Here is a 26,577-nt window from a genome sequence, read left to right as displayed (position 1 = left end):
ACTTGTTCTTTATAAGCATACTGTACAGTAGCCACACAGTATCACCTATACCACTAATGCCTAGACAAAATGGCAGCACATGACCTCAAATTCAAATTATTTTTTAACAGTAGGTTTTTGCACCTATAACTTTTTACATTGGTGAAGCCATATAACATATTAACCCAAGCTTATATACAGGTACTTCTCAATAAATCAGAATATCATCACAGTTAATTTATTTCAGTAATTTAATTAAGAAGTGAAACTCATATATAGATTCATTACACACAGAGTGATCTATTTCAAGTATTTATTTCTTTTAATGTTGATGATTATGGTTTACAACTAATGAAAACCCAAAAGTCAGTATCTCAGAAAATTTAAATATTGTGAAAAAGTTCCATATTGTAGCCTTATGGTGTCACACTCTAATCAGCCAATCAATACAAAACACCTGGAGAAGTTTTCTAAGCCTTTAAATGGTCCCTCGGTCTGGTTCAGTAGGCTACACAATCATGGGAAAGACTGTTGATTTGATAGTTGTCCAGAAGACAGCCATTGATACCCTCCACAAGAGTGAAAGTGCTATATCCAAATTTATTAATAGTAAGGTAGGTGGATTCTCAAGAAAAGGCCATTCGAGAATTTCGGGGAGAGGCACAAGGAGTGGACTGCTGCTGGAGTCAGCACTTCAAGAGTCACTACACAGACATGTATCCAGGACATGGGCTACAACTGCTGCAGTCCTTGTGTCAAGATACTTATGACCCAAAGACAACGTCAGAAGGGCCTGGAAGCGCTCATTAGTATTCACCCCATAAGACGCAGGGACATTATTCACCAACTTTTTTTTTTTGAGGGGAGGGGGTGGGGTGCGTCTTATGTGGCGAAAAATATGGTAACTTTTCGATGATATTGTCATTTATTGAGATCTGCACCTGTACATATTATGACATGTACATAATGCTACTCCTAACAGAACATGCTTATAAACAGCATATTCTTGCATATTAGCCTAATCATTCTCTACCTTAATACTACACATTACAGGGGAGATTTATCGTCTCCCATTGTGCCTGAAAAGTGGCGTTAAAAAATTGCAAACTGCAACTTTAAAAAAATTGTTGGATCTCTCCGAAAGGGGGAGTGGTAAGGGCAGGAAGGGGGCATGGTCAGCCACCCTAGAAAATTTATCTTAATTAGTTTTCTGGTGCAAATGAAGCCAGAAATCTACGGAAGTGCTGAGCTGTCACAGATTTCTGTTTAGTCGCATGGACTGCAGAAGATGCACCTAATTTATGATGAGGCGTACACCTCGTCATAAATTAGAGGCATCCTCCGGCAGCACAGGGGATATCAAGACCAGCGCTGAAAGTGCTGGTTTTGATAAATTGCCCCCTAAGTGTTTACTTGACAATTTATTGCATAATACATATAATACGATTCAATGAACATAAATCTAACATTAAAAGGGTTTTTCAGAAGTTCAATATTGATGGTCTGTGGGTGTCCAACACCCTTACCCCCACCAATCAGCTGTTTGAGGAGGCCACATTGCTCTGGTGAGCACTATAGTGTCCTTATAGCATACCAAGCACAGCGCTGTACATTGTATAGTGGCTGTGCTTGGTATTGCAGCCCAAACTCATTCACTTAAAAAGGAACTGAGCTGCAAATAGGCCAGTTACCAATGAACGTCACTTCACTGGCCTAGGGAGAGGCCGCAACAGTCACTGGAGCACCGTGGCCTCTTCAAACAGAGTTGGACCAATCAGGTATTAATGACCTGTCCTAAGGATAGATAATCAATAGGCAACTTCTGCTAATTCCCCTTAAAATCAATAAGTAAAATACTACTCTAATGACAAAACAGTGCCACCATATCATTTATTATTGGACTTAGTTTTAACTATGTAAATTACAGTGTTTGCTGCAGGATCTGCTGGTATAAGTATGCAGTAAAGCAAAAAAATTGTGCAGCCTTGGGTTATATACAGTATTTCACCCATATTAAAAGGAACCTTAAATCAAGGAGGAGGGCCTATCAATGATTGATGACTATCTCTGTACACTCAGTCCTCCAGGGAATGCTGTCAGTCACTGACAGGACCGCCTCCTTAATTTCAAAGCCCACAATGAGCAGGAAAACTATATATCAATCTGCTCAGCTTCTCCTACTGTGTTTTTAGTTTTTAGTCCTGGATGCTGAAAATATTGAAAAAATATGTTATAGATTAATTAAAACTTTACATTTTATTTAGTGAATTATATCTGGTGGCAAATGCAAGTGAAAACTGAAGCCCCCTCCATTATACTGTAATTATTCAGACTCCCTAATAAATAATGAGTGCATGTGTTGATTTTATCAGGTCTACTGTCTAGCAATAGATCCTGCACTAGGTGACCACTCTGGAATTTCACATTCTTGTGGAGAGCAGCATGGTTGAGACTTGAGCCACCAGCACTTTTAGCCTTTCAGGTGGCAGCTAGTCTCCTGTACTGTTTTTGAATATTCGTCGAGTTTCTTTTACCGTGCATTAGCAGGGTGGAGTGGTTTGCTGGCAGTAAAGAAAACATTATTTCTGCTGGAGAGGTATAAAATTCTAAATAATGGAAAACTGAAATGTCAGTGCTTTAGGATAAGGATCCAGGGTGGCAAAAATCCCCCAGTGAAAATAAAGTTAGCAAAAGCTAATTTCTAGATAGGATGAAACAAAACAACCAGAAATATTATGGAATTGCAGTAAGTCCATCTGAAGTTAACTTCACGTTCTCATCCTTGATTATTCATAACTGGAGCTCACTTTCAGATTTGTGAGAAGTCCTCTATGAAATATCTTTATAGTTCTAGTGATTTCAGTTCACATTGGTCCTCGGTGAGTGTGAAAGTCACCATTAGCTCACTGGGTTCCGGTATGGGTTGGAGAGTTTGCAGTCTTTAGTATCATCATATTTCTGTACTGTAAGAAGAAGAATATCAGATACTGTAGGTTTTGCATATAAACTAGTGGTAGGTTCACTGCATGTGATAAAATAAAAATGGAAACCAATAAGTGCTCCCATTAAAATGCAGCCAAACATAAAGGAATTCTCTGGGACTTCAAATATCAAGGTTGGATTGGTGGGGGTCTTACACAAAAGACACCTGCCAATCGGGGCAATGAATAAAGCCACAGACTGTGCTTCAGTACCAGGCACTAGCACTGTGTCTATGTATACAAGAAGACTTAGGGGGGATTTATCAAAAGTGGTGTAGAGGAAAACTGGCTCAGTTGCCCATAGCAACCAATCAGATTCCACCTTTCATTTTTCAGCACTTCTTTGGAAATTGAAAGGATCAATATGATTGGTTTCTATGCGCAACTAATTTTTCCTTTGCACCATATTTGGTAAATCTTCCTCATATTGCCGGGGCCTCTTTATTGTGCTGATTTGAGCATATCCCAGAGGTTGAGCCCCTGCCAATCAATAATAATATTCTGGAAATGTCCCAGAAAACCTCTTTAACACATATCACTACAAATTATTTATGGTCACTTTAATTAATACTGCAAAGACAAAAAACTAAGTTAGTCAGCACATCCTAATGTGCAGGTGCCTGTCACCATGGTTGAGAATACAAAGTAAAATACAATGCAGCACAGAATGTAAGAACTGATGCTATACTCACTAGATAGGTTATTAGCAAATATATTTTGATCAAAATCATTTGTGCCCATCTACCACAACAAGGTGACCTCTTTTGGATAGGAACCTAGGCCGAATACTACTTCTTTTGGTGCCACACAGCCTCCAATAAATTAACCTATGCTAAATGCTACAACTTTTGGTGTCAAACTGCCTCCAATAAATTTAGGAAAGGCAGGCTCCTCATAGATACTGAACCCACTCTGTATGCTACGTTTGCTGGAGCCATCTATCCGCCAATAAGTACAGGAAGAGTAGGCTTCAACTTTACACATCAAAATTTAAAATCAACCTGTGGGAAAGATGGATTAGTTAGGAATGCACGGCCAAAATGGAGTCAGCCATTCCTCCAAATACTCATTTTACATACAAAAAACAAAGTTAGGTGCACGTTGCAATAACTGAAAATACAAATTCAAACAATGCAACAGTGCTCTTTATGGTGGATATCCACAAATTATTTTGAGCAAAATATATTGCTAATATTTGCTAAGAACCTCACATTTATTTACAAACCGGATTCCCCAAAAGTTGGGACACTAAACAAATTGTGAATAAAAACTGAATGCAATGATGTGGAGATGGCAAATGTCAATATTTTATTTGTAATAGAATGTAGATGACAGATCAAACGTTTAATCCGAGTAAATGTATCATTTTAAAGGAAAAATACGTTGATTCAAATTTTCACGGTGTCAACAAATCCCCAAAAAGTTGGGACAAGTAGCAATAAGAGGCTGGAAAAAGTAAATTTAAAAAGCATAACGAAGAACTGGAAGACCAATTAACACTAATTAGGTCAATTGGCAACATGATTGGGTATAAAAAGAGCTTCTCAGAGTGGCAGTGTCTCTCAGAACCCAAGATGGGTAGAGGATCACCAATTCCCACAATGTTGCACAGAAAGATAGTGGAGCAATATCAGAAAGGTGTTACCCAGCGAAAAATTGCAGAGACTTTGCATCTATCATCATCAACTGTGCATAACATCATCCGAAGATTCAGAGAATCTGGAACAATCTCTGTGCGTAAGGGTCAAGGCCGTAAAACCATACTGGATGCCCGTGATCTCCGGGCCCTTAAACGACACTGCACCACAAACAGGAATGCTACTGTAAAGGAAATCACAGAATGGGCTCAGGAATACTTCCAGAAACCATTGTGTCACGAGTTGGAGGTCCCAGGAGAGACCACCACGTCGGCAAGCAATAAACAAACGGAAATCAGGTACAGACACACAAGAGTTTATTGCACAAAACAAAAACCAGGGAAGGCAGCACAGACAAAACATAAGCTCTATGTACCGTCAGCACAGTGGGAGGAAACCCCCACTGCGCCACTGTCTAGTAATACTCCAGAGGGGCATGACTAAGCAACACCTGGTATTCACTAGGGCCCCAGATGGTAGGGTCAGACTTTGCCGCAGGGAGTTGCCAGGGTCCACTCTGGAGCGTGAACTAGACAGTGACAACAGGAGCAAACGGACAACAGGTACCATAAGGTACCGACGGTACATAGGCAAACATAAACAGGCAAATACAAATAGCAACTAAAAACAGAAGCAGGAGTTCATAGCAAGGAAACAGGAGTGACAATGAGCAGAGAAGGACTTGCTCCACCAGTGGTAAACTGCATGGCCTTACCCATGGCACTCTGCTGCAAAGAAAGGTGCAGCAAGGGCTTGGCTTGCTGAACAGAGATATGAATACACACAAGGTAACAAACAAAACTGGCAGAACAGATACAGAAACTCAGGAAAGAGGACATCAATGAACAAGTAGGGAAACCCACAGAGCACAGACAGACACATATCCCATGGGTCAGCAGCATGGGAGAGTGGGTACAAACAAGGAGCAGGACAAGACAACAAACACCAGGAGAGCTGACCCAGAACTGAGGAAAACTCAGCCTTATATACAGGTTCCATGGGTGCAGCAGAGAGGCCACACCCATGGAGCAGACAGAGAGGATTAACTCCTAATAGGAACACAGGGGAGTTAACCCATACAGAACCACAAATAACACAGAAACGAAACTTCAGCGAGGAGCACCGAACGAGCAAGGACAGAAGGTCACAGCCAGAGATAGTGGCTGTGACACATTGTCAGTGAACACAATCCACCGTGCCATCCGCCATTGCCAGCTGAAACTCTACAGTGCAAAGAAGAAGCCATTTCTAAGCAAGATCCATAAGCTCAGGCGGTTTCACTGGGCCAGGGATCATTTAAAATGGAGTGTGGCAAAATGGAAGACTGTTCTGTGGTCAGACGAGTCACAATTCGAAGTTCTTTTTGGAAATCTGGGATGCCATGTCATCCGGACCAAAGAGGACAAGGACAACCCAAGTTGTTATCAACGCTCAGTTCAGAAGCCTACATCTCTGATGGTATGGGGTTGCATGAGTGCGTGTGGCATGGGCAGCTTGCATGTCTGGAAAGGCACCATCAATGCAGAAAAATATATTCAGGTTCTAGAACAACATATGCTCCCATCCAGACGTCATCTCTTTCAGGGAAGACCCTGCATTTTTCAACAAGATAATGCCAGACCACATTCTGCATCAATCACAACATCATGGCTGCGTAGGAGAAGGATCCGGGTACTGAAATGGCAAGTCTGCAGTCCAGATCTTTCACCTATAGAGAACATTTGGCGCATCATAAAGAGGAAGGTGCAACAAAGAAGGCCCAAGACGATTGAACAGTTAGAGGCCTGTATTAGACAAGAATGGGAGAGCATTCCTATTTCTAAACTTGAGAAACTGGTCTCCTCGGTCCCCAGACGTCTGTTGAGTGTTGTAAGAAGAAGGGGAGATGCCACACAGTGGTGAAAATGGCCTTGTCCCAACTTTTTGGGGATTTGTTGACACCATGAAATTCTGATTCAACATATTTTCCCCTTAAAATGGTACATTTTCTCAGTTTAAACTTTTGTTCCGTGATTTATGTTCTATTCTGAATAAAATATTAGAAGTTGGCACCTCCACATCATTGCATTCAGTTTTTATTCACGATTTGTATAGTGTCCCAACTTTTTGGGAATCCGGTTTGTATATAGTTAGTATAGCATTAGCTCATATATTCTGTGCTAAAGTGTACCTGTCATTTTAGTTTATTTTTAATATAGTATATGGACAGGGATGTTAAACATTTTTGTAATATACTTTATTAGGCAAAGATGTTTCTTTGTACTAGAAAACAGGATGTGAACAGTCTTCTTAGCAAAGCTCTTATTTTGTCTTCAGTCTTCAACATTCTACTGGGCGCTGCAGATGCCTTTGTGTAACAAGTCATATAGGCAAGGTGATGGGCAGTGGTAGTTAGCATACATGTACTGTACATAGTCAGGGACTGGGGTAGTGATAAGAGGAAGGCTGGAAGCCTCTGCATGTTACACACAGATGTATTCAGCGATCAGAAGACAGAGGAAAGATTCTCCTTAGCAATGCTCAGTTACAGCTTTGCTATGCAGACTTTTTACATCCTATTTTCTAGTTTAATCCCTTAGTGACCACCCACACGTGTTTTTACGGCGGTCACTAAGGGGCCTTAGGCTGGGCCACTGCTTTTTTACGGTGGCCCAGTCTAAGCGCTGCATGGATCCCCCATGCAGCGGGGAGTGGGGGCCCGGCTCTCATATGAGAGCAGCGGCCTTGCTATAACATCCCGGAACGCAAGGAGTGCTGATCCAAGCTGTTTAACACTTTACATGCCATGGGCAATGGCACCCACCGCATGTAAAGTGCTGACAGAGGGGGCGGATTCCCTCTGTCTCCCATCGGCACCCCGCAAGTGCGATCGCGGGGTACCGATGTGTGTTAATGTAGGCTGGGGTATCATGTAGGCCCCAGACCAGCCTTGAGTAATTTCCAGCAGGCTGAGCATCTCTGGCACAGCCTGCTGGTCAATGTCAGAACAGCATTGCCATTAAAATGCAATGCACTATAGGGATAGTGCATTGCATTTTAAAAGCAATCAAAATACTGTCTGTTATAGTCCTCTTGTGGGACTATTAAGTGGTAAAAAAAATAAAAAAAAATTATTAAATAAAAAAATTCAAAAAAAAAAATATGTTTGGTATTGCCGTGTCCGTAAAACCCAGACTACATAAATATCACGTAAGTTATCCCCTACGGTAAAAGCTGTAAAAAAAAAAAAAAAAAAAAGACAAAATTGCTAATTTATTCTTAGTTGCCACAAAAAACAACTTAATAACAGCGATCAAAAAGTGTCATTCACTTCAAAATGATACCAATGAAAAATACAAGTTGTCCCACAAAAATCAAGCCCCCACACAACTCCATAGAAAGAAAAATAAAAAAGTAGTAAAACGTAAAAAAAACTATGCATTTGGTATCACTGTAATCGTAATACTACATTGTAATTTTTTTTATTACATTTTTTAGGAAGTTCTTCAAGGAATGTTTTGGTATAAGCAGTTTTGTTAAAGGGATTGTTCTGAGTTGCAGTTTTTTTGACAAATTACAGGGATGTAGTTAAAATTATAACTAAAGCTTAAGCTTCCAGAGGCCCCTCCAATACAGTGATGACTCTTTGTAGTCTACTTCAGGCTGCACACATAATATATACCCCGCCAATTATTGGGCTCAGCGGCCTCATGCTGTACACTACTGTGGTTAAAGGGGTATTCCCATCTTCACTTTTCATACTTACCTTCGTCCAGCGCGACGATTCGGCTGGTCTTGATTGACGTCTTCTCCCGGCCGGGCCGCGCAATGTCCTGAACGTGCACGCCGCCGTGCATGCGCCATGGTGACTTATTCCTGGCCTGTATAGTACAGAGCCGGCGTGCACTTTCGCAGCTCTGTACTATACTGGCCAGGAAGAAGTCATCATGGCGCATGCACGGCGGCGTGCGCGTTAAGGACTTTGTGTGGCCCAGCCGGGAGAGAATCTTCAAGCTTCTGCGCAAGCGCGGCCCGGCCGGATTCAACAGGAGAGGTGGCCGTAACCAGGGGAGACGAAAGACAACAATCAGGTAAGAGGGGACTTATTTTCTCAAAAAGGGTGGGAATTGGGTAATAAAATGTATTTAGGAAAATGATCACTGTCAAATCAGTAACAGATTTAAGAGTGATCATTGTGATGGGAATACCCCTTTAATGTTTGGCTGCAGCAGTATATGACAAATCACTGTTGCAGCCAAATAATTACATCACAGCAAAATGACGGTGAGGAAAGAGCAGTAGCGCTGCATTGGAGATGCCTCCTGAAGGTGAGTTTTTTATTAAACAAACTACAATCCCTTTAACAAAATTATGGTTAACCTTTGATTCGATTCAATTAGCTTCTGTTGTAAAATATGCAGAAACATTGTCATCTCACCTCTTCCTGCTGACTTTGCAGATATCGTGTAGGTCTCAGTTCCTTGAAATCTTTCATTTCCACTAGCTGGCTAGACTCTTGCAAATGTGATATCTTCAGAAGAAAAAAGGAATTTTTAAACTTGTTTTAGTAAATGTAACAGAAAAATCTACACATACAACCACTGTACAGTGCTAAAAAATGGCACACTTCTCCACAAGAAAATTGTATAGTAAAGCTATGCAAATGATTAATAATATATAATGTATTTAAAGGCTATGTACACCTTCGGGGTATTTTGTTATGATTGCATTTGACTCATTTTGGGCTAAAAATCTTTTTTTCAATTGGTCTTTATTAGAAATAGTCAGCCATTCTGTCACAAAAGGTTAGATGTTTGTCTAGCTGTGTGAATCCTACTTTCACTTTGTGCTGGTCACCTAATAAACCTGATCTCAAAATTACTAAAAGGTCATAATCACTTATTTCAGCCACATTCTTATCAGTAAGATAAGAATTGAGCTATGGTGAGTGTTTATAAGGTCAGAGATAAGGAGCAAGAGTAAAAATACAGAGCCTGCTACCAGAGAATATCAAGGCTATACAAAGAAAAGGGCTCAACATTTTTAATAAAAGCAAAATTATGTTTTGTTTAAATTGAGTATAATGCAATAAATAAATAAAAATTGTCCCCAAAGGTGTACATAGCCTTTAAGGTGTTGTACTGTAAAAGAAAAAAGTGTTAAAATAGCAAGAAAACCATACTAATATGCTTCATTTATCTAAGGTGCCTCCATCTGAAGAGATCTACTCTAGTTCTGAGTTCCAGCATTTCTGGTTTGCGCTGGACATAGGATATGATTTCCTTTATTGGCATGTCATTAGTGCCGTGTGTGTAGGGCAGGCATGTCCAAACTGCGGCCCTCCAGCTGTTGCAAAACTACAACTCCCAGCATGCCCTAATAGCTGTAAGCTATCCAGGCATGCTGGGAGTTGTAGTTTTGCAACAGCTGGAGGGCAGCAGTTTGGACATGCCTGGTGTAGAGACTGGGCAACTGTCTAATTTCAGTAGCTAAGCCAGCCTGTATGTATCGGCCATGATGGAGAAGGGAACTGGCTTAGTTATGTATGTACATTTATTCTTATAGTCTTTATACATACAAAGAGCCATTATGTTTGACAGTATTTAGCAAATATGCGGTTCTAAACCCTAATCTTCCATTCACTTACCATGTCTAGTACATTATGGTTACTGCCACCCTTCTTCTGCTTCTGTATATGCAAAACAGCATCATGGATAGTTAGGAAACAAAGGTCTGTCTTGATTGCGTCATTGAAGAAACCACAACTTTCCAAATGTCCAAATATATTATCTATTAAATAAAATAAAACATATTATAGATGATTTGTTTGTAACTATACTATAGCTATAGAACTATTTCTATAGCCACGTATGTATAAGGAAGTCCATTACCAGCTTATTCTAGTACCCGATCGCTAAGCTTTATAGGGGTTATTCACCGCTGGGACCTTTTCTACATACCCCCAGCAAAGACTTACCTGTGGTGGCAATTATACTTATCTGATCCCCGTGCTGGGTTCCGGCTCCATCGCTGCCCAGTCGGCTCTGCAGGTCCCGGGTCTCTCAGTGTTTACATCCTGTTGACGCAGGTCATGTAACTGCTGCAGCCAATGCCTAACAGCAGCAATGACGTGTCACCCATGTGTTTTGCCACTGGATCACGTGATGTACTGGTGACTTGTCACCCCTGTGGACAGTCATTGGCTGCAGCAGTTATGTCATCAGTGTCAAACACTGAATGTTTGCAAAGAGAGAGACCTGGGACCTGCAGAGCCAGCAGGGCAGGGATGGAGTCGGAACTGAACAACGGGGATCAAATCAAATAAGTAAGATTATCAACGCAGGTCCAGCCATGCTGAGGGTTATGTAGAAAAGGTCCCAAGTGGTGGACAATGTCTTTAAACAAGACATATCAATCCCACATGGAACTATGTGCATGTATTTTTTTATCCTTTTATTTTATAAGAAAGGGACAGTATCTAGAGCTCCCCCATATTATCACCCACATACAGAACAAATTTTCCATACAAAAGTGATATAAAAACATTCACACATCTGCAACAACCCTACATGAAATTTCTCCTTATAAGGTATTTAGGTTACCATGAACTAGATTTCAGTCAAAATAAATGAAATGGTTATTAACAGATAGATTTGCCATGTTTATGAAGAATCAGGGCTCAAAACTGTTGGCTAAGTGATCATACTGAGAACAGATATTGTGGCAGATTTATGAAAAGTGTCTTAACCCGTTTCTGACCACGTTGCGAATATATAAGATAAAAATCGGACTGCACTCCAAAAGGATCTTCAATGAAACAGTGTGTCTTTATTCGCCCATAAAGTGGCAAAGAGCGACGTTTCGGCTCATACGTCGCTCTTTGCCACTTTATGGGTGAATAAAGACACACTGTTTCATTGAAGATCCTTTTGGAGTGCAGTCCGATTTTTATCTTATACAAGTGGTTAAGCACCTATTGCCATACTTGGACATTGCACCCGCCTTTTTCCTCTTTCATTTCTGTCGGTGCTGTCTGTGTTTTTTTCCCATTATATATATATATATATATATATATATGTATATATATATGAAAACGGACAGCACATCCAGTAGAAAAAAGATAGAAATGTATTCAGCCACAATGGCACAGTGAGGCAACGTTTTGGCTCAAAACACAGAGCCTCACTGTGCCATCGTGGCTGAATAAATTTCTCCCTTTTTCTACTGGATGTGCTGTCCGTTTTCATCTACATTTTCATGGGTAAGCAGTGACAACCCTGGACATAGCACCCGCTACGCCTTTCTGTGAATTGGTGCTGCCACACTTTTCCTTATCATATATATATATATATATATATATATATATATATAAAAATTGTAAAACAGGGCAGCGTGAAAATCACTGCTCATGTGCACAGCCCCATAGAAATGAATGGGTCCGGATTCAGTGCGGGTGCAATGCGTTCTCCTCACGCATTGCACCCACGCAGAATTCTCGCCTTAAAGTAAACGTGTATCATCATGTTGTTTTTAGATTTCAAAATTGTGCCTGACTCAATATATCTCTATAAGGATCTTTCTGATGTAAAGCTTCAAATATATTAGTATTAAATAATAAATTCTGTTTGCAGTTACCACTAGAGGGAGCATGTGAGCTTCTTGCACACTGTGTATGCAGTAATATCCTAAACTCCCTTGTGGTATTTGCAGGTAGCCAGCAATTTATTTTTTATTTAAATATATGTCTATGCCTTGGATTTGGAGCTCTGTATCTTACTTTTAGCTCATGAGTGACACACCGCTGAAATCAGCATTTCTGTCACTACTTTATACTGCCCTCAGTGCGGTCAGCATAACGTTGATGACAGGTTCCCTTTTAAACGAGCGGACACCACTTTTTCTCCTATGATGTAAATAACTAAGGTTAAATTCTATTTAATAAATTGCTGTATGGTAGAACGAAGCACTAAACTAAAAAGGTTTACACTCTTTACATATTGATGACCTATCCTCCAGATAGGTCATCAGTATTAGATTGGTGAGAGTTCAAGATCTGGCACCCCACCAATTAGTTGTCTTTGGCAGCCACCATACCAGAAACAAACAATGGATGGAGCCAGAGCCAGAACCAGAAAGATCTGTCCACTGTGTACAGGTGTGGCCTTGCTGGCATACTGCAACTTAGCTCTCATTCACTTTCTGGAACTCTAGCTGCGGTAACAGGTTATCAATATATTAGCCCTGGGAAATATCTTTAATCTCCTCAGTATTATATAAGCACAATAATGGCTACTATGTAAATGTATCTGATGATTTGGGTATACCATCTGGATCCAGTCACTCAACACAGATAACAGCAATGGGTGATTGAAATTGTACTGACATGTAGTGGTCAGCCATATTCTAATTATTTATTCCATCAATGCATAGATACTTCCTAATACCGCGTACTGTCCCTGAATGAGCTGCAGTATTCAATCAGCATTAAATAATCTCTGAACTGGTGCCTCTCCTACATGTTTTACCATAACCCTGCATCTTCAGGGGTAAGAGGGTAATGGCATGGAGGACCCATTTAATATGGCCTTTTATAGGTCCTCTCATTCTCTATTGAGTGTACACAGCCAATCATATACTACCACAAGCTAAGTCTATGTTCTGATCCAATCTACTCACATTTAGGGCTCATTCTGACAGCTGTCCACAAAAATGCGGATCAGTTTTTTTGCGGATTAGATCCTGTCCAATTCACTTCTATGGGGCCTTTTCTTCCATTGAACAGCTCAGCAAAATAAATGAAACATGTCCTATACTTGTCAGTGAAAATCAGTACATGGCCCCATTGAAGTCTGTGGGTCAGCAAAAAAACGGAATACAATTTTTTCTTTTGTGGACATGCTGAACTGTCCGCAGAAAAACAGATCCGCCGTTTTGCGAACAGCATATGTCCATCTGAATGAGCCCTTATTATGAAAAATCTGTCCCGATATATGCAATATACAGTGGACACTCAAGTTACAGTATTAATTGGTTCCAGGACGTCTGTTGTCTTGAGTCCGTAACTGTATGGAATACTAGTAATTGGTTCCAAAGCCCCAAAATGTCATCCCACGATAAGAGAAAATGAAGATTTAGGAAAAATAAGCAGGTCACTAAGACAGATAAAGCAAGATTCTGGAAGCTGTAAATGACTTTCTATGATGAGGACAAGAGCTCCTTCAGGGTCCTGTATAGCACACAGTGTACAAAAAAAATAAAATGGAGCTGTCCTCCCTCAATTTTAAAGGAGCTGGTACAGACAAAGGGCAGTATGGGGCTTGTAGTACTGCCCTGTACTGTAAAGAGGGGCTAATAAACAACTGATACAGATGATTTACCAGGGTAATGCCCATGTTGTTTGGTTGCATCTGACACATTGTATGTTGAGCCCAGTTTCAACTTGTGATGACCCAGAAAAGACCATTGTAGAAAGCATTGTATCCTGAGGTCATTGTATCTTTAGGGATCACTGTAATTCATTCTGACGTGGACACACAGTGACCTGAATTGTACCAGCAGTTTACTTACCATCATACTCTGCTATGTATACATCTACATCAATCCTCTGAAATTCTTTAAATATCTGCAAAAAAATATAAATATCCCTTAGAAAAGTACTGTAAAACCAAGTTCCCTTTAGGGCTCATTTATGAACAGATATACACCAGTTTTGTGGCATATATCAGTCACAGATTTTGTCACACACCATTTTCCGGCAAAATCTGCGACTTCTCCCCGCTCACGCCACAGCCTTTGCCGACAGATTGAGAAAAGGGCATGTGGCATGGGCAGGAAAGAGGGCAGGCTGGCACGCCTGTCTCATTCTACGCCAGTTTTTGGGGTAGAAAATGGCTTAAATCTACGCCAGCAAGGGAGCTGGTGTAGATTTAAAAGTCTGTCGCATGGTCTGCTGGTGTGAGCGCCTAAGTTGTGTAGAGGCCTGTGCCTCCACATAACTTTGGCGCTTCCTTCAGCAGCACAGACTTAAGAGTGGTATGAAAAAGGCCAGTCTTAGTAAATGAGCTCTTTCTAGTTTAAAGTAAAGAGTCTACAAAGATCTTTAGTAACACGTTTGGGCAGTCTCCATTGCTGCGCAGCGACAGGGAGGGCCTAATAGGTCTCCACGGACAACTGTGGGAACTGACACCTTATATCCATTGTAGGGAGAGACTAGTTGTCAGAGACCCAGTACTAGTCTCCTCTATCCCTAGCTCCTGGTTACAAATGGCGCAGCGAATGGTGTATATCACATATATTTAGGGATTTAATTGCACACTATTAAAAGTTATGTTTTAAAAGGTATCTATTTGGATTATAATTGTGGAAATTTATGATACCATATTCTTTATCAAGGAGTGACCAATGCGGAATTTGGTCATGTTACAAGCTGACTTTCCTTGTGTGTGAACAAACACCAAGCCACCTGCGTTTTGTGATACACCTTATCTGCATTTTGTTATACGTCAGTGTGAATAAACACCGCTGTTTGATTTAGGAACTGTGTACTTTCCTCTATACTGCATCCGCTAGTCCTAACTACCAGAGAGAATCCCCACACACCATAGACAATAATACACCTAACACATACCACTGTGCAGTACAACATACCTCCCTAGAAGCGCCAGATATCTCAGTGCAACACAGGCTTAGACTGGCCTACAGGCGTACAAGGTGACTCCCCAGATGGGCCATTAGTCTCCCACCCCCTGCACAAGTGGCACATGGAACAGTAGACTCACTGCACTATATACAGATAGGCAGCTACAACATCTCAACCAGTCTATGTTCATATAAGAAACCTCCTAGTTTATTATTATAGACAGAATCAGGTCGCTGAGACCTCTAGGCACAGAGGCAGTCTAGCTAGTATCCTCTGTTCCCAGGGACCTGCCTTCTCAAAGTTGACGCAGGGACACCCATAATCAATAATCTTATAGTGTTGTCAGTGGCGTATCTATCACGAGGCAAACAAGGCATTTGCCTAGGGCGGCACTTGCCAATGGGGCAGCAAAATGCCTTGTTTGTCCCTTGTCCCATCTGTCTTATATGCAGGTATACTCAGATCCGATGGTATATTCTAACCCCCAGGCGTTCCCATGGTGACGGGGACGCTTGCCTGGGGGTTAGAATATACAGGGCCATGCCGCTCACAGGAGTACATTTATAAACTGTAATCAGTAACTTTAACCACCTCCCGACCGCATAATGCACGGATGCGTCCGGGGGGTGGTTGATTTACTCCTCCTGGACGCATCCGTTTGTCATCTCGCGAGACGCGAGATTTCGGTCACAGCCGGCCCGCGCATGCGCATCGCGGGCCGGCAAAAGTTCAAGGAGCATTTCGTCAGCAACCTGCCAGCCAATGATCGCGGCTGGCAGGTTGCTGATTTTTAAAAAAACCAATGACAAGCCAGATAGCAGATCATATTTGTAAATATGATCTGTTATATGGCTGCCCTGCTCCTCTGCTGGTCCTTTTCGTCGGTTGGATCCAGCAGAGGAGCAGGCTACACAGTGAGTACACCAAACACCACACACTAGCCCCAGATCACCCCCCAGAACCCCAATTAACCCTTTGATCACCCCTTTGATCGCCCCTGTCAATCACTAGTGAAAGGAAAAAAGTGATCAGTCCAAACTGTCACTTTTTTTTTCACTGGTATTGACCGTTAGGTTTTAGGTATAGTTTAGGCCCCTTGGTTAGGTAGTTTAGGGATCAGTTAGCGCCCAGCCCACCGCACCGCAGTCCGTTATTCGCTGATTAGCGTATCGCTAATCAGCATTTGTACTTTTATAGTATCTGGAAGTGATCAAAACTTATCACGGTCAGATCTATAATTGTATTAGTGTCACTTTAGTTCGCCCTCCACCCAAAACGCAGTGTTTGCCCGATCAGGCCTGATCGGTCGCCCACACGTGCGTTCACCCACGCCCGCCCCACCGCAGTGACAAAAAATATTTTTTTTTGATCACTGCACATTCACTTTACACGCACTGCGGCGATAAAAAAATCTGTTTTGATATTTTTTATCAACCGCAGCGGCCTCCGGTACTTCGCTAGCCTCCCATTTGTAAGACAGGCTTGCTTTTTTTCTTGGGTAGTCTCAGGGAATACCCCTAAATTTAGTTGCCCAAATGTCAAACAGGGGGTATTCTTCTGAAGAGGCCTACAGGCTTCTGACCCAGTCGGATGAGGAATGGGAACCCTCATCTGATGAATCTAGCGGGTCAGAATATGAACCTGTAGAAAGCAGTGGCTCTCTGACCCAAAGTTCGGACGAGGAGGCTGAGGTCCCTGATAGCACCAGGCGTACCTGGCCCCGTGTCGCTAGACCGCAGGTTGCGCAGGATCCGCTTCAAGAGCAGCAGAGTGGGGCTGGTGCTGTCGGATTACGTGGTGAGGCATACACCAGCAGTGCAGCCCTTCCTGGACCTAGTACCAGCACTGCCGTAGAACATGGTGAAGTAGCAAGCACCAGAAGGGCAGTTAAAGCTGGTACGGTGGCACGTGCAGTAGTGACCCCGTCGCAGCCACCGCAAAGACGTGCCCGTAGAGCCCCTAGAATCCCTGAGGTGCTGGCAAACCCTGATTGGCAGTCCCCAACTTCAGCCGCACCTGTAGTTCCCCCTTTCACCGCCCAGTCTGGAGTTCGGGTTGAGACAGCTCAGATCGGTTCGGCCCTGGGATTTTTTGAGCTGTTCTTGACTGCGGAGCTCTTAGACTTAGTTGTGGCAGAAACAAATCGGTATGCCACACAATTTATAACCGCTAACCCGGGAAGCTTTTATGCCCAGCATTTCCGGTGGAAACCAGTCCAAGTTTCCGAAATTAAATTTTTTTGCGGCCTTCTCCTCAACATGGGTCTAACTAAAAAGCATGAATTGCGGTCATATTGGTCCACGAACCCAATTCATCACATGCCCATGTTCTCTGCTGCTATGTCCAGGACACGATTTGAGACCATCCTGCGTTTCCTGCACTTTAGCGACAACACCGCCTCCCGTCCCAGAGGCCACCCAGCTTTTGACCGGCTCCACAAAATTCGGCCCCTCATAGACCATTTCAACCAGAAATTTGCAGATTTGTATACCCCAGAGCAAAACATCTGCGTAGACGAGTCCCTGATACATTTTACCGGGCGCCTTGGCTTCAAACAATACATCCCAAGCAAGCGTGCCCGGTATGGGGTCAAATTGTATAAGCTCTGTGAAAGGGCCACAGGCTATACCCACAAATTTCGTGTCTATGAGGGAAAAGATCAGACCCTGGAGCCGGTCGGTTGCCCTGACTACCTGGGGAGCAGTGGGAAGATAGTCTGGGACTTGGTGTCACCCTTATTCGGCAAGGGGTACCATCTTTATGTGGACAATTTCTACACAAGTGTGGCCCTCTTTAGGCATTTGTTTCTAGAACGGATTGGCGCCTGTGGCACCACGCGAACTAGTCGCGCGGGCTTCCCCCAACGGCTCGTTAGCACCCGTCTTGCAAGGGGGCAGAGGGCCGCACTGTGTAACGAAGAACTGCTCGCGGTGAAATGGAGAGACAAGCGTGACGTTTACATGCTCTCCTCCATTCACGCAGACACGACAATACGAATTGAGCGAGCAACCCGTGTCATTGAAAAGCCCCTCTCAGTCCACGACTATAACCTTCACATGGGAGGGGTGGACTTCAATGACCAGATGTTGTCTCCGTATTTAGTTTCCCGCAGAACCAGACGCTGGTATAAGAAGGTGTCTGTATATTTGATTCAATTGGCTCTGTATAATAGTTTTGTTCTCTACAGTAAGGCTGGGAGAACACGATCCTTCCTCAAATTTCAGGAAGAGATCATCGAGAGCCTCCTGTACCCAGGAGGTTCCGTGGCCCCATCCACCAGTGTAGTTAGCCGTCTACACGAGCGACATTTCCCCAATGTCGTTGCTGGTACCTCAACCCAACCGTCACCCCGAAAAAGATGTCGTCTCTGTAGCAGGAGTGGAATAAGGCGTGACACCCGCTATTTCTGTCCTGACTGTCCTGACCACCCTGCCCTATGCTTAGGGGAGTGTTTCCGGAAGTACCACACACAGGTACACCTAGCATAGGGATCATCTCACCAGGACAGGCACACAGGGCTATTAGGGCCCATTCACTCACAGCTGCTGCAAACGTCTCCTTTCACCTGGGACAAAGTGCATAACGCACTTCGCCACATCTTTGGGCGATTTGCGCTTTGCACATTGACCCATGGGGAAGGAGAGGTTTGTTCTATAAAGGTAAAAAAAAAAAAAAAAAAAACACCAGTAAGCAAAAAGGTTAATGTTTAGTTCAAAAAGTTAAAGTTTATATGTTCTGTTCCAAAGTTAATAAAAATTATTGCGTTGCGGCCTGTTTTTTTTTTACCTTCCAGGTGGACCAACCGATCGACTAGCTGCAGCACTGATGTGCATTCTGACAGAAGCATTGCGCTGCTGTCAGATTACACGCAAGTCGGTGTATGCGGCGCTGCAAGACGAGATTTCTACTCTGCAGTAACAGATACGTTTGCCAAGGCATACGAGCTGAGGAGGAGGCGGCGTTCCTATGCTTTGGCAAACACTTTGTATATAAAAAAAAAATAAAAAAATTCCCGGCAATGATTTATTCATCCACATCGATTGATGTGAATGGAGAAATCTGGTTTGCCAGGGCATACGAGCTAAGTGGGTATGGATGTTGGGCGGAGCTCCTATGTCCTGGCAGACGCCTTTCCCCTCCTTTTTTTTTTTTGGCAGAGATTTTTTCATCCACATTGATCGATGCGAATGAAGAAATCTGTGCCGTTCATTTTTTTCTTTCAGCCCAGAGGCTGAACGGAAAAAAAAATCTCATTACCTGTATGCTCAATATAAGGAGAATAGCAGAAACTCCTAATGCTGGCCATACATGTAATGATTGCGGAGACCCTCAAATGCCAGGGCAGTACAAACACCCCACAACTGACCCCATTTTGGAAAGAAGACACCCCAAGGTATTCGCTGAGGGGCATATTGAGTCCATGAAAGATTTACATTTTTGTCCCAAGTTAGCGGAAAGTGAGACTTTGTTAAAAAAAAAAAAAATCAATTTCCGCTAACTTATGCCAAAAAAAAAAATTCTATGAACTCGCCAGGCCCCTCATTTAATACCTTGGGGTGTCTTCTTTCCAAAGTGGGGTCACATTTGGGGTATTTATACTGCCCTGGCTTTTTAGGGGCCCTAAAGCGTGATTAGAAGTATGGGATCCAAATGTCTAAAAATGCCCTCCTAAAAGGAATTTGGGCACCTTTGCGCATCTAGGCTGCAAAAAAGTGTCACGCATGTGGTATCGCCGTACTCAGGAGAAGCTGGGGAATGTGTTTTGGGGTGTCATTTTACATATACCCATGCTGGGTGAGATAAATATCTTGGTCAAATGCCAACTTTGTATAAAAAAATTGGAAAAGTTGTCTTTTGCCAAGATATTTCTCTCACCCAGCATGGTTATATGTAAAATGACACCCCAAAACACATTCCCCAACTTCTCCTGAGTACGGCGATACCAGATGTGTGACACTTTTTTGCAGCCAAGGTGGGCAAAGGGGCGCATATTCCAAAGTGCACCTTTCGGATTTTGCAGGCCATTTTTTACACATTTTGATTGCAAAGTACTTCTCACACATTTGGGCCCCTAAATTGCCAGGGCAGTATAACTACGCCACAAGTGACCCCATTTTGGAAAGAAGACACCCCAAGGTATTCCGTGAGAGGCATGGCGAGTTCCTAGAATTTTTTATTTTTTGTCGCAAGTTAGTGGAATATGAGACTTTGTAACAAAAAAATAAATAAAAAAATCATAATTTTCCGCTAACTTGTGACAAAAAATAAAAAGCTCTATGAACTCACTATGCCCATCAGCGAATACCTTAGGGTGTCTACTTTCCGAAATGGGGTCATTTGTGGGGTTTTTCTATTGTTTAGGCATTGTAGAACCTCAGGAAACATGACAGGTGCTCAGAAAGTCAGAGCTGCTTCAAAAAGCGGAAATTCACATTTTTGTACCATAGTTTGTAAACGCTATAACTTTTACCCAAACCATTTTTTTTTTCCCAAACATTTTTTTTTTATCAAAGACATGTAGAACAATACATTTAGCGAAAAATTTATATATGGATGTCGGTTTTTTTGCTAAATTTTACAGCTGAAAGGGAAAAATGTCATTTTTTTGCAAAAAAATCGTTACATTTTGATTAATAACAAAAAAAGTAAAAATGTCAGCAGCAATGAAATACCACCAAATGAAAACTCTATTAGTGAGAAGAAAAGGAGGTAAAATTCATTTGGGTGGTAAGTTTTATGACCGAGCGATAAACGGTGAAAGTAGTGTAGTGCAGAAGTGTAAAAAGTGGCCTGGTCATTAAGGGGGTTTTAGCTAGCGGGGTTGAAGTGGTTAAAGGGCTTCTGTCACCCCCCCAAAACTCATTTTTCATTTTTGGGCATATTAAAATCCTTATTGTACGACTATTCAATATATAGGGTTTTTACCTTGTTCTGTGGCTTTGTTTCATAAAAAAAATCGAGCTTTTAAAATATGCAAATTACTTCACTACCAGCAAGTAGGGCGTCTACTTGCTGGTACCTGCCACATTCTCCTTTTAAAAAAGCTCCCCCTCCTCCAGTTGATTGAGAGGGCCAGCGAGCGCTCTCCTCCTCCGGCTGGCCCTATCTGCAATTCAAATCCCGCGCCTGCGACTTATGTGTCTTCATTCGGCGCAGGCGCTCTGAGAGACGGACGCTCGCTTCCTCAGCACTCCCTCAGTGCGCCTGCGCCGATGACGTCACCTCTAAACCCGAAAGAGAAGACGTCATTGGCGCAGGCGCACTGAGGGAGCGCTAAGGAAGAGAGCGTCCTTCTCTCAGAGCGCCTGCGCCGAATTAAGACACATAAGGCGCAGGCGCGGTATTTGAATTGCAGACAGGGACAGCCGGAGGAGGAGAACGCTCGCTGCCCCTGTCAATCAACTGGAGGAGAGGGTGTTTTTTTTAAAAGAAGGATGCGGCGGCTACCAGCAAGTAGACGCCCTACTTGCTGGTAGTGAAGTAATTTGCATATTTTAAAAGGTCGATTTTTAATGAAACAAAGCCACAGAACAAGGTAAGAGCCCTATATATTAAATAGTCGTACAATAGGGATTTTAATATGCCCAAAAATGAAATATGAGTTTTGGGGGGGTGACAGAAGCCCTTTAACTTTAATTATCGCTGATCTCTTTACTTGGATACCTTACTCTTAGCTCCGGTAACAGCAGGCAGTGCGAGCGGCACTCACTCACTGACGTCACGCGCCTGCTCCTCCCACTAGGCGGGCAGGCGCGTGACGTCAGTGAGTGAGCACCGCCCGCACTGCCTGCTGTTACCAGAGCTAAGAGTAAGGTATCCAAGTAAAGAGATCAGCAATGATTAAAGTTAAAGTTACTGATTACAGTTTATAAATGTACTCCTGTGAGCGTCGGGGAGGGGGATCTGTGGATGTCACTGTTTAGGGGAGGGGGATCTGTGGATGTCACTGTTTAGGGGAGGGGGATCTGTGGATGTCACTGTTTAGGGGAGGGGGATCTGTGGATGTCACTGTTTAGGGGAGGGGAATCTGTGGATGTCACTGTTTAGGGGAGGGGGATCTGTGGATGTAACTGTTTAGGGGGGATCTGTAGATGGCACTGTTTAGGGGAGGGGATCTGTGGATGGGACTGTTTAGGGGAGGGGGATCTGTGGATGGCACTGTTTAGGGGAGGGGGATCTGTGGATGGCACTATTTAGGGGAGGGGGATCTGTGGATGGCACTGTTTAGGGGGGGATCTGTGGATGGCACTGTCTAGGGGAGAAGATCTGTGGATGGCACTGTTTAGGGGGGATCTGTGGATGGCACATAGGAAGGGGTGGGGTTTAGAGAGGTAAGGGGTTTGGCCTTGACAGGAAGGGGTGGGTCAAATTTATATTAGGGGGGTGCCCGAGTTTAGTCTCGCCTAGGGCAGCACAAAACCAAGATACACCACTGAGTGTTATTGTGCTTTCTGCTTCTGCTTTGTGAGCAGGTAAGATTTGAATATATCCATACAGTGGGGCCTAGGCACCCCAGTCCGATACTGGTGAAACACAAAATACATCTCTAGCAGCACTGGATACCACAGTGCAGCACAAAATACCTCCCTGATACCACAGGGCAGCACAAAATACCTCCCCGATACCACAGTGCAGTAAAAATATCTCCCCAATAGCACAATGCAGCACATCATACCTCTCCGATACCACAGTGCAGCACAAAATACCTCCCTAATACCACAGTGCAGCACAAAATACCTCCCCGATACCACAGTGCAGCACTGGCAGCAGTTTTGTTCTCCTTTCTACTCCTCCCCCACAGATAGTAGCATTACTTTCAATTTCCGTGGGCTCATTGGAATAACATCTATTCATACAACCTATTAGCATGCTTATTAGGCAAATCAGATAGCTCCTGCAAACATTAGTTCTGACAGAAATGTCTATGTACATTACATTTGAAGGACAGCCACGTAATAACGGTCTAGATTTATATTGTGGTCATGCCTTGACTTTGGCGTATAATGCTGCACAATTTGGTGCAAGAAGTCACATCTAGTGTTTTAGACTTTTTTTTTTTTTTTGCTGCACTCAACAAGGGGGCATGAAAAGGGTTGAATGGAGTGGCAGCACTCGTACCTGACCATCACTGCATTCAGGGACCCTGTTCTACTGATCAGTGGTGGTCTCAGCAACTGCTGTGGATACGAGATAAGTTCTTATAATGGTGCAATACCTTTAAGGTCACTTCAGGACCATTCACTGTCTTGCATTGTCATTCTATTTAAAGTAATTTTAAATTAATTCCAGAGACTCCATAAACATTTATTTGCAAGAGAAATCATAATTTTCTATAACCAGGCACATACAGCAGAACTTATATACACATAATATTTGTGGATGGTAACATTAACTTTTACTTACCCCCTTTAGACACTCCACGGCTACCACATCAAGGAAGCTTACTTGTCCAAAATCAAAAATGATACTGTGTATTGTAACTACTGGAATAGACACACAGTCAGGGAACTCGGTATTCCAGTCTACTTGGCTATTTAAGTAATTTGCATTGCCCTCTTTCTTTTCAGTTCCATCATAATTATCCACGTCATCGTCCGATTCTGAATCTTCATCAGTAACAGGGTTTCCTTTAATCCCATTCTAAAACAATGTATACGTATCTCTATTAAGTCTTAGAAAGTCTCAGTGCCTGAGTATACAGTATGTCAGAGGCTTCCTTAGTTTAAGAGTACAGCCATAAAGGGTGGATTTTTTTGGGGGGTCACAGATTTTGCATCAGATTTCTTCCTATGCATTGTAAATGGTGAAATCCACCATGGAAATCTGTAGCATAAAATGACTGTAGGTCAATTTCCTCTGCAAAATTTGTATGCAGTGTGTGCTAAAATGTTGCAGATTTTCCATATCCACTTTTACACGATGTATAGCTGTACCCTTACTGGCTGAAAATATATATTGATTTAAAGGCCATGCACACCTTTGGGGGCACTTTTTTTTATTATTGCATTATACTTATTTTGACCTAAAATTCATTTTTTCAATTGGTCTTTATTAACAAAATGGAATCCTTTTTCTGTACAGACCTGAGATGCTCTACTAGCTGATTTTTTGTCATTTCCGTCATCTGAGGAGCAGATGGACTCCTTATCTCTGCTCTGACATTATAAACACTCATTATAGCTCAGTTTTTATATTACTGATAAGAATGTGGCTTAAAACAGTGTTTGACTTCTTAGTAGTTTACAGATAAGGGTTATTAGATGAAGGTACAAAGTGAAAGTACCAATCACACAATTAGAAAAACAGTCAACCCTTTGTGACTAAACAGCTCAATATTTTTAATAAAGGCCAATTGAAAATATGATTTTTAGCCAAAAATAAGTTAAATGCAATCATTAAAAAAAACGGACTCCAAAGGTGTACATAGCCTTTAATGTATAAGCAAACTGCTTGTCACAAGGACATACATTACCTGACTTGATGTTAACTGCTTTTTCTTAAGAAGTTTGTGCATCTTTCGTTGTGCCTTTGCTCTTTTGTTAAAAACTCTAACAGCATCAAATCCAACCTATGGAATTATTAACATTATCTTTAGCTGTTTTATTTAATACTGTATTAGCAAAAAAATAATAATTTGTTAAAATGTATTATATAGTTTAGATGCAGTTGCATATGAGATTGCCTCAAATTTGTGTCTTTTTCCTCATTTAACAAAACAGAACATGCAAGAAAAGTGAGCGTGGTCAGGCTGTAAATATACTTTTAGACTCGTTTCTGTTAGTTAAAACCAGATAGTGGCTAGAGATGAGCAAATCGAATACAACAAAGTGGAATTCGATCCGAATTTCAGGATTAATTCGATTCGCCGCTTAGCCAAATTTCCTCGTGCTTCATGGTAGTGAATCGATTTAACCTGAAATAGTGAAAAAAAACAACAACTCATAGTAACCTCCTCCATTTGCTCGCGACAGGTCGGCCGCCAGCATCTTGATTGAAGATCTTGTCCGAAATCCCGTGAGTTGTGACGTATGACGTTACTACGCCGGCCGGCTTGACAATGTCATCTTGGGCCGCGTGAGATTTTGCGCAAGATCTTGAAGCAAGATGGCGGCGGCCAGTCCATTGTGAGCAAATGGAGGTGGTAAGTATGATTTTATTTTTTTCAGTTAATTTTAAACTTTATTATTACTCTCAGATGCGATCATGTATGAACACAGCATCTAAGGGGTACAATGATGGGAAGCTGCGCTATCGCTGCTCCCTGTCATTGCACCCATTACTTACCCAAAAATGTGGCGAAGTAATTCGCAATGAAGCAAATTTCTTTGTAAAATTTGACGAAGCAGCAGAATCGGATTTTCCAAAACTTTGCTCATCTCTAACAATGAAACATATGCTTTTTTTTCTTAATCTGTTTTTATTTTCTGATTGTACATTTTATAAAATTCAGTTTCCTGAACATGATTTTGGGGGCAGTCGTCTTGCTTGAGTTGTTGTCAAAAGTTTTCTAGGCATGCTGTGTAACCTCGGCAAAGGTCAGGAAGGAGTAGATAAGCTGTGATATCACTTGTTGAGAATGGTGGGTCCTGTGATAAACCCTGTGATATCTTTACAAAGGTGACATCTGTCATTCTAATCCTGCCTGTGATGATAATATGTGCAGTATAGTGATTTGTACAGACCAAGCAGTGGCAACTATTATTGGGCTTAGTTATCAGTGTGAAAGCTGCAGTATTTTTTAAAATATAAAGTGACATGAAAAAAAAATTAAAAAAAAATCAACAAATACTCTTTAAAATATGTTTAACATAACAAAATTGATGCTGCTCATAGCAGGTGTGAACAATATCTATTATCTACACAGACAATTCCAAATGCACCAGATTTATAAGAGCTGTGCCCCTAGTAATACATAAATAAGGCACAATTCTCTCCAATTTCATTGGTGCAAACTACTCCATTATTAATAAGTTTGGGTCTTTGCTATAATTATACTCACAATTGATTTAATTCCATCTTTCAGGCTGTCAACATTTCCATAGAATATAGCACTGGAAAATCTGATTATTTTAATTCCTTCTGGTTCATCAACCTTTGAAAAAAACAAAAAAACATTAGTATTAACACATTAGATCTTTCATTTATTGTGGAATCTAACAACCAATGGACAGGATCTATGACTGGTCCACATACTGTGGCCTTTTTGTTATGTGCTCCAATGACAGGTGCCCACACAGCAGTGCAATTTGCAGTGTTTGCAACAGACACAACTGACATGTGTCAACTTATGTGCTAATAAACTGGAACGCTTTTTCTTATCCAAGCCATTCTGAGATTGTTTTCTCATGACACATTTTACTTC

General features: G+C 42.0%; 1 protein-coding gene across 4 annotated transcripts in view; it reads right to left on the bottom strand.

Annotated features, from left to right (window-relative positions):
• Positions 1-840: 840 nt before the first annotated feature.
• The window catches only part of LOC122927880 (pendrin-like), a 117,463-nt gene continuing 91,726 nt past the window's right edge, over positions 841-26,577 (bottom strand). For 3 of the 4 annotated variants that reach the window (XM_044280190.1, XM_044280189.1, XM_044280192.1), the window contains exons 15-21: positions 26,215-26,307; positions 24,688-24,783; positions 23,619-23,855; positions 14,144-14,198; positions 10,224-10,366; positions 9,015-9,107; positions 841-2,942 (exon numbers count right to left, since the gene is read on the bottom strand). In XM_044280190.1, the coding sequence (XP_044136125.1) occupies positions 2,883-2,942; positions 9,015-9,107; positions 10,224-10,366; positions 14,144-14,198; positions 23,619-23,855; positions 24,688-24,783; positions 26,215-26,307 (777 nt within the window). In that variant the 3' untranslated portion in view covers positions 841-2,882. The remainder of the gene's footprint in view (positions 2,943-9,014; positions 9,108-10,223; positions 10,367-14,143; positions 14,199-23,618; positions 23,856-24,687; positions 24,784-26,214; positions 26,308-26,577) is intronic. The other variant, XM_044280191.1, reaches the window with a different exon arrangement.

Source organism: Bufo gargarizans, chromosome 2, assembly GCF_014858855.1.
Source record: "Bufo gargarizans isolate SCDJY-AF-19 chromosome 2, ASM1485885v1, whole genome shotgun sequence".
Classification (NCBI taxonomy): Eukaryota; Metazoa; Chordata; class Amphibia; order Anura; family Bufonidae; genus Bufo; species Bufo gargarizans.
The sequence above is the reverse complement of the archived record's forward strand: the minus strand, read 5'-3'. Positions and strand labels throughout refer to the sequence as shown.